At 49.2% G+C, this 15638-nt stretch overlaps 1 protein-coding gene across 4 annotated transcripts in view; it reads right to left on the minus strand.

Moving 5' to 3' along the window:
* Positions 1–5699: 5699 nt before the first annotated feature.
* The window catches only part of SEMA3B (semaphorin 3B), a 36958-nt gene continuing 27019 nt past the window's right edge, over positions 5700–15638 (minus strand). For all 4 annotated transcript variants that reach the window (XM_077277076.1, XM_077277079.1, XM_077277078.1 and 1 more), the window contains 14 exons: positions 15360–15479; positions 15077–15170; positions 11966–12085; positions 11074–11216; positions 10852–10969; positions 10323–10392; positions 9313–9457; positions 9013–9232; positions 8836–8927; positions 8607–8648; positions 8367–8524; positions 8180–8235; positions 7773–7912; positions 5700–7470 (listed from right to left, as the gene is read on the minus strand). In XM_077277076.1, coding sequence (XP_077133191.1) covers positions 6988–7470; positions 7773–7912; positions 8180–8235; positions 8367–8524; positions 8607–8648; positions 8836–8927; positions 9013–9232; positions 9313–9457; positions 10323–10392; positions 10852–10969; positions 11074–11216; positions 11966–12085; positions 15077–15170; positions 15360–15479 — 2001 coding nt within the window. In that variant the 3' untranslated portion in view covers positions 5700–6987. The remainder of the gene's footprint in view (positions 7471–7772; positions 7913–8179; positions 8236–8366; positions 8525–8606; positions 8649–8835; positions 8928–9012; positions 9233–9312; positions 9458–10322; positions 10393–10851; positions 10970–11073; positions 11217–11965; positions 12086–15076; positions 15171–15359; positions 15480–15638) is intronic.

Genomic DNA, 15638 nt, shown 5'->3' on the forward strand with positions numbered 1-15638 from the left:
AGAGGGGGAGGAACGTCCTGTCCGTCCTGAAGAGGGGGAGGAACGTCCTGTCCGTCCTGAAGAGGGGGAGGAACGTCCTGTCCGTCCTGAAGAGGGGGAGGAACGTCCTGTCCGTCCTGAAGAGGGGGAGGAACGTCCTGTCCGTCCTGAAGGGGAGGAGGAACGTCCTGTCCGTCCTGAAGAGGAGGAGGAACGTCCTGTCCGTCCTGAAGAGGAGGAGGAACGTCCTGTCCGTCCTGAAGAGGAGGAGGAACGTCCTGTCCGTCCTGAAGAGGAGGAGGAGGAACGTCCTGTCCGTCCTGAAGAGGAGGAGGAACGTCCTGTCCGTCCTGAAGAGGAGGAGGAACGTCCTGTCCGTCCTGAAGAAGAGGAGGAACGTCCTGTCCGTCCTGAAGTGGAGGAGGAGGAACGTCCTGTCCGTCCTGAAGAGGAGGAGGAATGTCCTGTCCATCCCGTGTTATATAATTTACTTCTTTGTGTCGTTATTATAGAATACGTATGTTTGTGAACTGTTTGGCTCTGGATTCTCTGAGGTGTTGGATGTTGCTGTGTCCGCCATAATGACTGACTGGAAACGCTGTAACAAACAAACACCGTAACTGATCAAACGCTGCTGTTTGTTGTCAGTGAATGGAATGACGCTGGAAGCCTGCCCTGACCTAGTGCCGCTTACACAGCTGAGGCTTTGTAACAGTGTATCAGGCTCAGCCCACAGTTACTGGTGGATATGCCAAGAATCTGTCCGGACTTGCACAGTGATGTGGCTGCTGTAACCTATGGTCCTATCTGCCCTGCTGCGCCGTAACTGGACTTTATCTGCCCCGCCGCACCGTGTCTGGACCTTATCTGCCCTGCCGTGTCGTATATGGACCGTATCTGTCCCACCATGCTGTATCTATACCGTATCTGCCCTGCCGTGTCGTATATGGACCGTATCTGTCCCACCATGCTGTATCTAGACCGTATCTGCCCTGCCGTATCCTATCTGCACCGTATCTGCCCTGCCGTATCTGGACCGTATCTACCCTGCTGTATCGTATCTGGACCGCTGTGCCTTAGCTAGACTCTATCTGGACTGCTGTGCCTTATCTAGACCCTATCTGGACTGCTGTGCCTTAATCTGGACTGTATCTGCCGTGCCGTATCTGGACCGACATGCCTTATCTGGACCCTATCTGCCCCACTGTGCCTTATCTGGACTGTATCTGCCCCGCCGTGCCGTATCTGGACCACTGTGCCTTATCTGGACCCTACCTGCCCCGGCGTGCTTTATCTGGACTGTATCTGGACCGCTGTGCCATATCTAGACTGCCGTGCCTTATCTGGACTGTATCTGCCCCGCCGTGCCGTATCTTGACCGTGTCATGCAGCGTCTCCTTGCTGTAGCCTATGGCCGCGTCCTTTGGTCCCATCTGTAACCTCCTCTTTGGGTTGAGTGGACCTGGTGAGGAGCCGTCATCACGTCCAGGTTGCCCAGAAGATCTGATGTGGCCGGAGGCGTTGGTCGTCTTGTCCCAGACTCTGTCATTTCAGCCGCCGGTAACGTGACCTCCATTATATTTGACGCTAATAAACCGATCCTATTGAGGGAATAATAGACAAATCTGACAGAATCCTGTTAACAAATTACAGCACTGCCGGGGGATTAACATGTAGGAAAATAAATAATCTTTATTGGCAGAGTGTGGCTCTGGGGGGCATCGGGGGCGATTGTACTGGGTGTTACATGGGCTATGAATGCGCTTCCTGCTAGTATTGATGGAAATCCGCAATGTCATGCCGGGGTATTTGGAACACGTCGCTTCGCTGCTGTGATGCTGGTTTCTTCTTGCAGCCGATCCAAACTTCAGAATTGCCTGTTGCATTTGAAAACCTTGTTAAAAAGCCAAATGTATTTCCATTGAAAATTTTGTTGGTTTTTTCAGCCTCAGAAAAAGCTGCTCTTAGGATGGCCTCTGTGTTTTCTCACGCAGTTTTTGGTGTAGATTTTAGTGCCAAATCTCCATTATCGATGATTTCGTATCCTCTTTACGTTTCCTATGGATGTCAGCCTCGCACCTGTAGCTCTCGTTTTGCCGCTTTTTCAGGTGTAAAAAGAAGCTGCTCTTTAGTTTGTTTTTTTCGCACTGAATGATGAGTACTAAACCCCAAAACACGAGAGATACTGAAATCTACACCACAAACCGCACCAGAAAACTTAGTGGACATTTTTTATTTATAGGATTGTAAGTCTATAAAATCCACACTGAAAACCTGTGAACATGTCGTTAAAACACAGATTTATTTTTGCCATTCAACATCATTTAGGAGGAAAGTGATGAAAGTAAGAAGAGCTGTAAATAAGAGTCTGAATCTCGTCTCAGTGAGCGCGGCCTCCTCTCGGTTGATCTGTGTCACCCCGACATCTTTATGATTCACTGGTGTGTATCCTGATCACCACTAGGTGGCACTCTTATACTACAGTCCCATTGGCCACGGATGATGGGTCACCGCTGTGTGTTGCGGTTTCCTCGGTTTTCATTTATTGGTGGCGTTCTGCCTGTTTCACATAGAGGAGCTCATTACTGAGCAGTGAAGATGAGAGCGGCTGGAAGAAGCTCAGGTGCCCAGTGTTTACCACCATGATGCCCGCCACTCGGCAAACTGTATGCCAGTAAATCTCATTCTCCGCAGGACATCCGATGGTCGCACTGACCCCATTCTGTGGTCCCTACTTTCATCACATTCTGCTCATATTTGACACTCAGTCACGTCTTACACAACGGAGGATTACGACACGTCTAAAACAAGCAGAGGATTTCACCATGGAGTCATGTTTTGCACTTGTGACCCCCGGCGATGTATTTGTGGTGTAGATATATGGTCAGCTGCCTTTTATGTTGCTTTTCCTTTTATCTATTTCATTTCTCTTGCAGAAACAAATGGAAAATAAAATTCCCTGTGGCCGCAGTGATGACGTTGAATTCGGCCGCTCACATCCCGGCGATCATCCGGAAGCGCCTGTGTTCGGTTATCACATTTTGTCATTTACAATATTGTAACCAATAAACTAAAGATGTGCTGATAGGGAATTTACATTGTGAGCCCCATCGGGACAGCGATGATAATATGTGCAAACTGTAAAGCGCTGCGGAATATGTTGGCGCTATATAAAGCGATTATTATTATGTGCCGACCTGCCTCATCTGGGACATGCACTCTAGTAGTGAAGCGTTGTTCTGCTGCGATGATGGATGGCAGAAGTGAACGGAGCGGCCCCATGAGCGCTTCTTAGGGCCCCTGTGTGGCTTCTTGTATCAGGCACCGCTTGTCAGAAGACCACATGTAGCTCGGTTTTATGGTCCTTTCTTGGGAGGCAGATTTGCTGCAGTAATGTCACATTTCTCTCGGTGGGATTTGTAGAAAGTATTATAGTCGGGCTTGTTAGTAGCTGATCGGTCTGATTTTCCGCTCCTTCATCTTTGTGCTCGTTTTCAATCACGCCTCGTGTTGCTTGTATATGATAGATCACTTCTTTGTTTATGTGTGTGGTTATGAAATCACAGCCTGGACTTATAAATCCTAATTAATCTGTTTTCTTTTCTTCTCTTGGTCACTAGACCTCGATGCTACCGACAGAAGATTACATGAGCGTCACAGGGAAAAGGAGCAATGTCACGGGTAAGTCGTAGAAATCAGATCTTGCCATATGGTGTAGAGACGCGAGTCAGCACTCAGATCCACATCTGTCACACACGCAGTATATCTGTGCACACCATTGTTCACACCACCAGTCTTACATCCTGCGACACTACACATGGAAGCGGGGCGTCGTAATCACATGGATTAATAGTCGTTCTTTACCTTTGGGCTTGAAGATGCGTCCACACGGATCTCATCCCGCTACTCTGACGGACGACTTCTGCAGTGACGACGACGCACCGCAGGACCTCATCCTCGTGGCTGGTCCTGAAATCTGCAGTTTCTGTGTGGACAAGTCTGTAAGGTCACAACCTTGGATAGGATCTTGATGATCATCTTTACCCAGTGATCAGTGAAATATTAGTCGGCAGTTGCCATGTCTCACAAGACGGCACACCGAAGCCAAGGAGCCATGACTAGACGTGAACATTGACGAGAAGGAGCAGATCATTCCCGGGGCCGTGTCTGCCCTATATTTCGGCAGCACATGTGTAATGTGTCTGTTGTCACCCCCCGCACATGTCATGGCTCCGAGCCGCTCTCTTCTGCCTGTCTGACCGTACCACACGCACATACATGTTCCTTGGAAGACGGTCTCTACGTGTCCGGTCCAGAGCGCCCTTTGATGTGAACGTGGATGACTCAGACTTACTCTGGATCCAGACTTTTGTCTCTGATCTGCCTCCAGCTCTTTCTTCTGACATGTGCGGACTTTGTGGGCTCCAGACATCCGTGAAGGAGACATGAAAGCTCTCAGCTATAAAATATTCTCTGAAATCTATCATTAAAGAGCACTGAATGTTATCACCAAAGCCCTACCTCCAATATCTGCCATTGTACCCGCTACGTATAGGAGTGCTGATACTTGTAGTTCTGGAACAGGTGAGCACAAGCTTCTGACCTTTAGTGAAAGGGCATTACCTGACCTAAGTATGTGGATGACCAGCTCCTTGCAGACTCGTAGTGCATGCTGTGACTTGTGGTTCCCTTGCACAGGACAAGTAACAGCTCTGAAGACTATAACGGCTCCGGGCCGTATGTTTATCTGATCACAACATATCATCATAGTACAGGAGATGCTACGGCCTCAGGCACGACGCCTGGAAAGGGAAGCAATAAGCAGTAGCCACATAATGTAGTGATGGGTATCTGCAGTGATCCACGTTTGTGGCGGTGACAGAGAAACAAGTCAGAAAAAGCCGAGCATGGGGAGAAGTGTCCGCGGTGCGGCTGCCCTCTGGATCCTCGGCAGCAGTGGACTGATGAGTCTCCTCCCTGTTTCCATCTTTCTCCAATGATGGTTTTTCTTAGAAGGGTTATCTTCTATCCATAGTGTAAGGCAGTGTTCTCCAAGTCTGCTCCTCAAGAGCCACCAACAGGTCATGTTTTCAGGATTTCCTTAGTATTGCTCAGGTGATAATTGCATCACCTGGACAGGCCAGCATTCAATGACTTGTGCAATACTAAGAAAATCCTCAAAACATGACCTGTTGGTGGCTCGAGGACCGGAGTTGGGGAACACTGGTGTAAGGAATAACGTACTAATCACTGGGAATCAATCGCTTGGACCCCAGCGATCCCAAGAAGGTCAGAGCCCCCTGTGAAAGGAACGGAGGTCTACCTTTGCTGCATTCAGACAAGGCTGTGTGAGCCCCTCTCTCGGGATTGCTGGTGGTCCCAGCTGTCAGACCCGGACTGATCACTAGGCTAGTTATCCCTTACACTATGGGTAGAGGATAAGTTTCAATTTTGAGATATCCCAGCAAACTCCACTGCATTTCAGGGGAAAGCACGGCTTATTGCTACAAGGCCTCCTGTCGCCATTTCATGCTCCCTTGGTTCCCTTTATGGGGAATTCCTGCACAGAAACACTTTACAGAATAAATTATATTTGTAGAGAGACTGTAAAGTTGTGGTCTCCGGCAGCCCGAAGCATCGCACGATTCATCTGAAGAGCCCAGAAGTCAGAGCTGGGCCTCCCACTATCCACAGACGGTCCACAATAATCCACACGGCTCTAAATAATTGCTTTTATTGTGTTAACTTAATAGTTCATTTTCTGTCTCCAGTTCGCACAATATTATCCAGTACTTCTCCAACCGTGCCAGTCACCAGCCGGGCTGGACTCTTAGACCTGTAGCAGCAGAAAGGGTTAATTTATATTTAAAGATATTTACACTAATAAAAATAATCTGTCAGTACTGGGGAGGGGTCTGCCGAGGGGATGGGGGGTCTCGCTAATCTCACTGAACGCCGAGGAGTTGTGTGAAATGTAGCGGACCATGCAGTATATACTGTGCCGTGTCACTGAGCGAAGTCGCCGCTGCCAGATAAATCATTGTATTTTACAATAAAGAGTTATAGGCGGCGGCGTCTCCAGCACGAATTGTAACAACGGTGATGGACAGCTGTGTGCTGGGACGAATGCAGACAACCCTCATCATTGTATAGGACGAGCAGAGACGGAGCCCGTGTAACAGTCCTGATACCCCGGGAGCACAAGGATGGTCCCTGGCCCACAGAGAAGCCGCCGGCCACTATCCAGGAGAACAAACTTCCACCTCTTTGTTCTCTTCTCATCACTTTTTCACATCAACAATGGACACGTCTTAAGTTTTCTTCAAATTTTTGATTTGGGAGAAATTTGCTGTAATCCAAGTACGGAGATGTGAGATAACCTGAGATGGGTTCTGTGACGTTAGAAAGGTCTTTCACGATGGAGGCAGTGGAAATCGTGTGTCTCATGGATAATTTTCAGCGAGCTTCCACTTTGTCCTGTCTTGTCCCATTGTCCAGGCAGTGAGGGTCCGAGCACGGTCAGTGGTGGCAGGTATGTCATGCATCAGTTTACTTTGCGGTGTCCATCATGTTGGTGCTAATTTTTGGATTGGATTTTGCACCATGAATGGTTTGGGATTCTCTCTACAGAATAGTGGATTTCCCTAATAAACTTAGCTGTCGTTCACCTGCGGTCCTTTCACATGGGGTCTGTATTCCACAAGTGCCATCCAGTTCGGGGCCACAGCCCTTCGTCTGCATACTCAGTAACATTGCGGCTTGCTGTCGTAGGATCATTGGAGTGCTAATAAATAGGGGGATCTGGAGGGTAACCCAAGGGTTGAGCTCGTATAGGACATATTTTGTATTCCCACCTTGACCAGCAGTTATGAGGCGATGCAGCCTGTACACATCCATCGCTCCGCATTACAGTGATACAGGCCACCCTCCACCCCTCACAGGGTACCCCCTACCAGCTCTGGCACCATGTACAGTTTAGAGGTTCATAGGTCCATGAGATGTCACCATCTAACTTGGGGCACTTCTGGGTCCGCGTTCAGCCCTTTGGTGTTCATGCGTCCTGCGACTCCGCACTTTAATCTTTTCCTCCAGGTGCTTCCATTTTTGTGCTTTTGCTTTCATACTGAGGGGAGGTAGAGGCCTTCCGGGGCCCTTTAAGCCTGGTGGTATCTGTGGTGCACCCTGGGGCTCGGGAGGGTGGGATGTGTGGCCCCTACGAGCCCATAGCTCCTCACACATTTGCTCTCCTTTGGAGCCTGGCTGCTGAACGAGACGCATAAAGTCATGATACCATCTCATTTGTGATCCACGGTGAGCACCCAGCGACTCCTCGGCCCGAGAAGGTGGAATGACCTCGAGATCCAGCTGAAGAAGAAGCTGTGTAAACCCATGCTCTGAGGAATGGCAGAGATAACTCCCAGCATCACGCCTCATTACACTACGCAGCAGGACGCCACGCTCCGTCTTTATAACTCGCTCATCAAACTGCACCTGGAAAGAAACCGAAAATTACTTTTATGGAAAGGAACAAACGGAGCGGCAGAGATGGGTCCTGTGGGCTGACCCCTCATATAGATGTGACTGCATCATGAGACAGAAGTAAAACTAGTGCAACGTACATAAAGCAGAGGTATATAACATTGTATGTAGATTATATCATCATATGAGGACTATGGAGAAAGCAACGGGCTGTGGTGGCCGGAGACAACCAGGACGTGGAGCCACGGATCGCACTGAAGGCTTCATCAATCTACTTACTTGGCAAGGGAAATATGAAGGATGGGGGTTCCTACCTCTTTTCTTGGCGTTTCGGGTGCCTTTTGGTGGATCCATGTCACTTGAGCCCGTAAAGATTTGGGGAGACACTCGAGGAAGACTGTGCTCCCCTCCACGCCGTACAGGCGCTTCTTCTGGATGCTGAGCCTCTGCTGCTCTGTATGGAGAAATTGTGATGAAAGAACGGGAATCTATCACAACGTCATCACATACAGTAGTAATAATACTGCAGGATGGCCGAGCCCAAGTGGTGACCCCCAGAGCCAGTGTGGTGGCACATGGAGACATCCGCCCTGTGTACAGGCTCAGCCCATGGCTGTCTATAGATGTGGGATAACGACTCCCAAGTCATCTCCCAGAAATGCTGAAATCAGGCGACACTTAACCTGCATACGGGGCGAATAGAGAGGTGCGTAAAACTCACCTCCAGAACACAGCGAATTGGGGTCCCCATTCCTGACGTCCTGACGGCGAGACCTCCTGCGTGAGACATGATGAATACATGGTTGTGATGGTGGCTCATCTGCCCTGGCAGTACTAGTTGCTATATGGGTATGTTAGGGTTGCATTATTAGTCTGGGGGGTGGTATAGTTTTGGCTTCAGTCTTTACCTCTTGGTGTTGGGCAGATAACGGGTGCAGCTGGTGCCGTCCCAGGCACAATATGGATCCCTGGCCAAGCAGCACTCGGCACAAGCCTTCCCGTAGATCCCACAGCGATGTAGGGGCACCTGGGAGACGCCGCTCGCTGACCCCACATATAGTTGTTGCTGTGGAGAAGGTAAAAGCAATGTGAAGACGGGAGAACCACACATTGACCAAGAGAACTGCAAACGGCGAAATCCTTCTTACCCGCTTAGATGAGAGCTGCATGCTGGTGACGGGGGACGCGTTCTGCACCAAGGGAGGAAGAGGCAACCATGTCAGGAACAACCAAACACGTCTTTACCCCCAAAACATCTAGTCACTATGTCTGCATTACATTATAACCAATAACATCTGTCATTAGAGCACCACCAATAAGAGGGGCCCCCAAACTTGTGTGCTTGCATCAGACCACCTGGAACCCTTGTGTCTTTACCTTGAAGACCTGAAGCTCCTCCAGCACCAGCTCTTCCCTCTCGTTCCAGCTCTGTTTAGGCACAGAAATCACTTTCAGTACGGTGCCCACATCTAGCAGAGCGAGAAATCACAGTGTGAGAGGTAGAGGCACCAGGGGACATTACTGACATAACGAGGCGGCGGCCGGAGCTTTCACCTGTGCCGATGAACATGACGTCATATTCTCCATCAGCTGCCGTCACTCTGTCCACAGCAAGCTGGGTGGAGGTGAAGTCGGCATGACTGTGCAGGAAGATCGGCTTCCCAGTGCCAGGAGTTACAGGGTTAAACATGAGCGGGTGATTCCGTGCAAACTGCAGCACATCGTCTGGAAAGTTCTTAGTGGATTCAAAACTTCCGAATGTTTTACTAGGACACTAGAAACAGCGGAGACCATTGAACACGGCGCTGCAAAACCTGCGACCCAGAAACCATCAGTCTCCCTCTGATCACTTACCATCCCTGGGCGAGGATAGGGCACCCTGCCCTGATAGGACACCCACTGGTAGTTCGGCCCTTCCTTGTGTGCAAAGGGCCCCAGGAAAGCTCTGCGGACATCATTCATGGTGTAGACACAGATGGCAGAACCTCGAAATACTGAACTGAGGGCAAAAAGCGGAACATAACTCGGGAGCAGTAATATGTGTACACAGCGACTGCACCAGCAGAATAGTGAGTGCAGCTCTGGAGGATAATACAGGAGGTAACTCCAGATCAGTAATGTAATGTATGTACACAGCGACTGCACCAGCAGAATAGTGAGTGCAGCTCTGGAGGATAATACAGGAGGTAACTCCAGATCAGTAATGTAATGTATGTACACAGCGACTGCACCAGCAGAATAGTGAGTGCAGCTCTGGAGGATAATACAGGAGGTAGCTCCAGATCAGTAATGTAATGTATGTACACAGTGACTGCACCAGCAGAATAGTGAGTGCAGCTCTGGAGGATAATACAGGAGGTAGCTCCAGATCAGTAATGTAATGTATGTACACAGTGACTGCACCAGCAGAATAGTGAGTGCAGCTCCGGAGTATAATACAGGATGTAACTCAGGATCAGTAATGTAATGTATGTACACAGTGACTGCACCAGCAGAATAGTGAGTGCAGCTCTGGAGTATAATACAGGATGTAACTCAGGATCAGTAATGTAATGTATGTACACAGTGACTGCACCAGCAGAATAGTGAGTGCAGCTCCGGAGTATAATACAGGATGTAACTCAGGATCAGTAATGTAATGTATGTACACAGTGACTGCACCAGCAGAATAGTGAGTGCAGCTCCGGAGTATAATACAGGATGTAACTCAGGATCAGTAATGTAATGTATGTACACAGTGACTGCACCAGCAGAATAGCGAGTGCAGCTCTGGAGTATAATAAAGGAGGTAGCTCCAGATCAGTGATGTATGTACACAGGATCTGGGTAATATCTGACCCTTCCTGGGGGTTGCGGCCTCTTACCTGGCGGTGGAGAACAGGGCATATATCAGTGGGTTCCTCCTGTCCCGTGTTGGCAGCAGGAATACGTCCTCTGTAGGAGATGAGCACAAGCCTCAGTCATTCCTATGATTTTGGGCTGGTTTCAGATTATTGTGCAGCAATATTAATGTCGCAGTGAATAATCCCTGTACTACGGAGGATGGGTGTTTACACCAAGTATATTTTTTGCCTTTCTCGTGTCGTCTTCACATTGTGAATCTATGTAACATCTGTGATTGCCGCTTCACAGCTTTAGCTACTTCTTTCCATGTCCTTTATGACTATCCAGACACTACAAGTCCCAGCAACATGCCCTTGTCCGGTGAGCGGGGTTGTGATCTGTTGCAGTCATTGCAGGCGATGCCTCGTGTTTAGTCCTGGTTATATTCTTACATTATTTATGGAGCACATATAAGTAATGTTTAACCTCGGCGCCATAAAAGCCGTCAGCCGCGTCCTCACGACCTCGTATTACATAGTTACTGCCAACAAACCCTGAACAACAACTCACTCAGCTCGTCAAAGTAAGTGTCGCCCCCTGCCTCCTTCCCGGGCACACTGCACACGAGGCGCGCCTTCAGGAACGTGGTCCATTTATTCACAAGGGTCCGCTGGCCACCCATGTCGTTCTGTAAGATACAATGGACCCCAATCGATGACTGCTACATTAGACGGAGCGGGGTGACGAGACGGCAGGTTACAGATTAGCCATAGGTTACTATCTAGTAATTACCCGACAGATCTGCCCTATCCGGGCGTAGGACTGCTTCACCCCTCCCAGGGCCTCCACCGGTGTCTCCCGAAAAAAGAAGTAGATTTTATCATCGTCTGGGTTCTCACTCTCCGGAATCCAGAAAACTTTTACAAACTTTGGTTCTAGAAGGAGATAGTTAGACAGGGCGTCTTACAGAAGAGTATGGTGACATGTAGTAATCACCTGATCGCTCCCAGACAGGCACTTGGCACTCAGTGAGTAAGAGCCTCTCCAGCACCCACTCCACAGTGAGGCGCTCTCCACCACTGCGTCCTCCACATTCCACTCCACAGTGAGGCGCTCTCCACCACTGCGTCCTCCACATTCCACTCCACAGTGAGGCGCTCTCCACCACTGCATCCTCCACATTCCACTCCACAGTGAGGCGCTCTCCACCACTGCGTCCTCCACATTCCACTGCACAGTGAGGCGCTCTCCACCACTGCGTCCTCCACATTCCACTCCACAGTGAGGCGCTCTCCACCACTGCATCCTCCACATTCCACTCCACAGTGAGGCGCTCTCCACCACTGCGTCCTCCACATTCCACTGCACAGTGAGGCACTCTCCACCACTGCGTCCTCCACATTCCACTGCACAGTGAGGCGCTCTCCACCACTGCGTCCTCCACATTCCACTGCACAGTGAGGCGCTCTCCACCACTGCGTCCTCCACATTCCACTGCACAGTGAGGCGCTCTCCACCACTGCGTCCTCCACATTCCACTCCACAGTGAGGCGCTCTCCACCACTGCGTCCTCCACATTCCACTGCACAGTGAGGCGATCTCCACTGCGTCCTCCACATTCCACTGCACCACCGCCCCTAGATCTACCCTGGGCCACACCGCCCTCCAGGAGATGACAGCTCACCGTTCAGCCAGCGCGAGTCGTGCTGCTCCGTGCGCAGAGGTGGTCTGCGGCCCAGGCTCCTGAAGATGGTGAAATCTCGCCCCATAAGATCAGTGGCCACCCCAGAATACAGCTCATCTCCTATAGGGACCAAGAGTGGGGAAGAAACGGTTAAATCAGCTGAGATTCCTAGGAATGCAGAAAAGATTAATGCACCGACATGTTATCATCAATATATAGGGAATACAGTGCAGAGTATATATATTATAGTAATGTGCTACATGTATATAGCGGATACAGTGCGGTGTATATATTATAATAATGTACTACATGTATATAGGTGATACAGTGCAGAGAATGTGTATATTATATCTATATGCTGTGTACATTTGTACTTTATATATACGCTGCACTGTATCTATATCTGTGTGTATTGTAGCGGAGCCACATAGGACAGAGTCCTAGCTCTGTGGGAGTTTATCAGATGCACCTGCCCATCTTTTTGCTAGAACCAGGGCCTGTGGTCACTAGATGTCAGTCTGCTGGATGATACAAGGTTAAGTGTGTTGAAGCTGGTGAGTGACCAGCCAAAATGTGAGCTTTAGCTGGGAGATGTGGCGGGGTCACCCTGAATGGAGACTGCACGGGTCAGCTAGGAAAGCTGAGCAGTCTGAGTGGAAGCTGCAGCCTGTTCAGTGTGAACTGTGCCCGGAGTTGAACACTTCTGTTTGGTAGTGAAGGTGAAACCGATACTGGGGGGTCGGCCTCTTCTGCGTATGAAGTCTGCTCCTGGAGAAAGGACTGTACTGTGTTCGGGTGAGCTGCACTGATGTATACAGGAGCTTCTCACAAAACTAGAATATCATCAAAAAGTGAATTTATTTCAGTTCTTCAATACAAAAAGTGAATCTTGTACATTCTATAGAGTCATTACACACAGTGATCTATTTCACGTGTTTATTTCTGTTAATGTTGATGATTATGGCTTACAGCCAATGAAAACCCAAAAGTCATTATCTCAGTAAATTAGAATACTTTATAACACCAGCTTGAAAAATGATTGTAAAATCTGAAATGTTCCCTACTGAAATGTATGATCAGTAAATGTCCTCAGTCAGGTACGGACTGGGACTGAAATTCAGCCCTGGCATTTGAAATCACACAGGCCCATGCTGTCACTGTCCCCAACCACTAGATGGAATATATTACTAATATTACCATGGATGGTGGAGGAAAGCAAGATTTACTACAAGACCAATATTTCTAATGATGCCAGAGGCCTGCTGTAGTAATTGACAGAGTCACGTATTTGTGCTTCATCACAACTCTTAACAGTATGGGGGTCTTGAGAACAACGATTCTGTTAACAACATAGTAGACAAGGCAGCCCACGACCAGACAGGCCCTTCTGGCATTTGCCAGATGGCCAGTCCGGCCCTGCCCTCAGTACTTGGTCGGGATCCTTGTGCATCAGTTACTGCATCAATGCGGCGTGGCATGGAGGCGATCAGCCTGTGGCACTGCTGAGGGGTTATGGAAGCCCAGGTTACTTTGATAGCAGCCTTCAGCTCGTCTGCATTGTAGGGTCTGGTGTCTCATCTTCCTCTTGACAATACTCCATAGATTCTCTATGGGGTTAAGATCAGGCGAGTTTGCTGCCAATCAAGCCCAGTGATGCTGTTGTTTTTACACCAGGTATTGGTACTTTTGGCAGTGTGGACAGGGCCAAGTCCTGCTGGAGAATGACATTTCCATCTCCAAAAAGCTTGTTGGCAGAGGGAAGCATGAAGTGCTCTACAATGTCCTGGTAGACGGCTGAGCTGACTTTGGTCTTGATAAAACACAGTGGACCTACACCAGCAGATGACATGGCTCCCCAAACCATCACTGATTGTGGAGACTTCACACTAGACCTCCAGCAGCTTGGATTGTGGCCTCTCCACTCTTCCTCCAGACTCTGGGACCTTGATTTCCAAGGTCTAGTGTGAAGTCTCCACAATCCGTGATGGTTTGGGGAGCCATGTCATCTGCTGGTGTAGGTCCACTGTGTTTTATCAAGAGCAAAGTCAGTGCAGCCGTCTACCAGGACATTAGAGAGCACTTCATGCTTCCCTCTGCCGACAAGCTTTTTGGAGATGGAAACGTAATTGTCCAGCAGGACTCAGAGCCCAGGAACAGTATCACTGGGCTTGATTGGCAGCAAACTCGCCTGACCTTAACCCCATAGAGAATCTATAGAGTATTGTCAGAGGAAGATGAGACACCAGACCCAACAATGCAGATGAGCTGAAGGCTGATATCAAAGCAACCTGGGCCTCCATAACCCCCCAGCAGTGCCACAGGCTGATCGCCTCCATGCCACGCCGCATTGATGCAGTAATTGATGACAAAGGAGCCGCGACCAAGTACTGAGGGCATTTACTGATCATACATTTCAGTAGGGAACATTTCAGATTTTACAATCATTTTTCAAGCTGGTGTTATAAAGTATTCTAATTTACTGAGATAAGACTTTTGGGTTTTCATTGGCTGTAAGCCATAATCATCAACATTAACAGAAATAAACACGTGGAATAGATCACTCTGTGTGTAATGACTATAGAATATAGGAGATTCACTTTTTGATGATACTCTCATTTTGTGAGAAGCTCCTGTATATCTGCTGCTGGATGAACTGGTGTTTTGCTGTTTTCTTTGTTCCCAGAAGAGACTGGTTTTCTGTTTTGTTTTTGGCTTTGAATTCCTCGTAGTTTTATGAAAGCAATAAGCTGCACCTGTGTGAACACTGCCTAATGCCTACCTGACAGCGTGAATTGCTCCTATATATATTTCGGCAGCGGGGGTTGTGCCGGGTGTATATAGCCATACGCTGGGTGTATATAGTAGCATGGTGCAGGGTATACGGACGTATACTGGCTGTAGACAAGGGACGCACCTCGTTGCTGCATGTAGCCGAGTCGGCGTGTGTATTTTGGGGTGATCACACCGTATGTGGCCCTCCTGCTGGGGTCGGTGGGGGACGGGGGATCGTCCTGTGAGATGTGGTCCGCAGTGTGTGCACCGTGTGGGGCTTTATAGAACATCACAGATCATAAATGAAGTTTCTTAGGAGTCAGAATCATTTCTTCTCACCCACAAGTATGGCGGCTGCGGCATGTTTGGGGTCATACGGGCAGCGTCCCTTCCCGTCCTCCAGCCTCTTGGTGTCCAGCTTAAACACGGCGTCCTGCAGAAAAGACGCCGCACGTTACCGGTGTCCTCGTAGCTGCACAGAACGGCGGTGCGGCCGTAGTCGTCATTTGTCTCATTTCTTTCTGGTGTTATTGCTACAAATGAATGCGGCTACCAAAGTCCTGGAGTGACAAGTCTGCGTCTCTTCATTACAGGCGCTGCCTCCACAAATATGGCTACTTACATCGGCTCGCTGTCCCACGTGCAGGAAGCCACAGACCGGGTGAAACGCGCCCGTCCCACAGGTGAACAGGTGAGTGCGGTTATATAGCTGCAGGACTTTCACATAGTTCATACATTCCAGCTGCAAGAGGAGAAATGGAATGAGGCTGCAATGTCGCAACTTGTAGAAAATGACAATTTACAGCCCTGAGAGCCAGCTGGTGCCATATAGAGCGAGCCGTCCCTCCCCCGCGTCTTACAGATCACCGGCATAACTCACAAGGAAAGGACCCCACTGATT

Source organism: Ranitomeya variabilis, chromosome 8 (assembly GCF_051348905.1).
Source record: "Ranitomeya variabilis isolate aRanVar5 chromosome 8, aRanVar5.hap1, whole genome shotgun sequence".
Lineage (NCBI taxonomy): Eukaryota > Metazoa > Chordata > Amphibia > Anura > Dendrobatidae > Ranitomeya > Ranitomeya variabilis.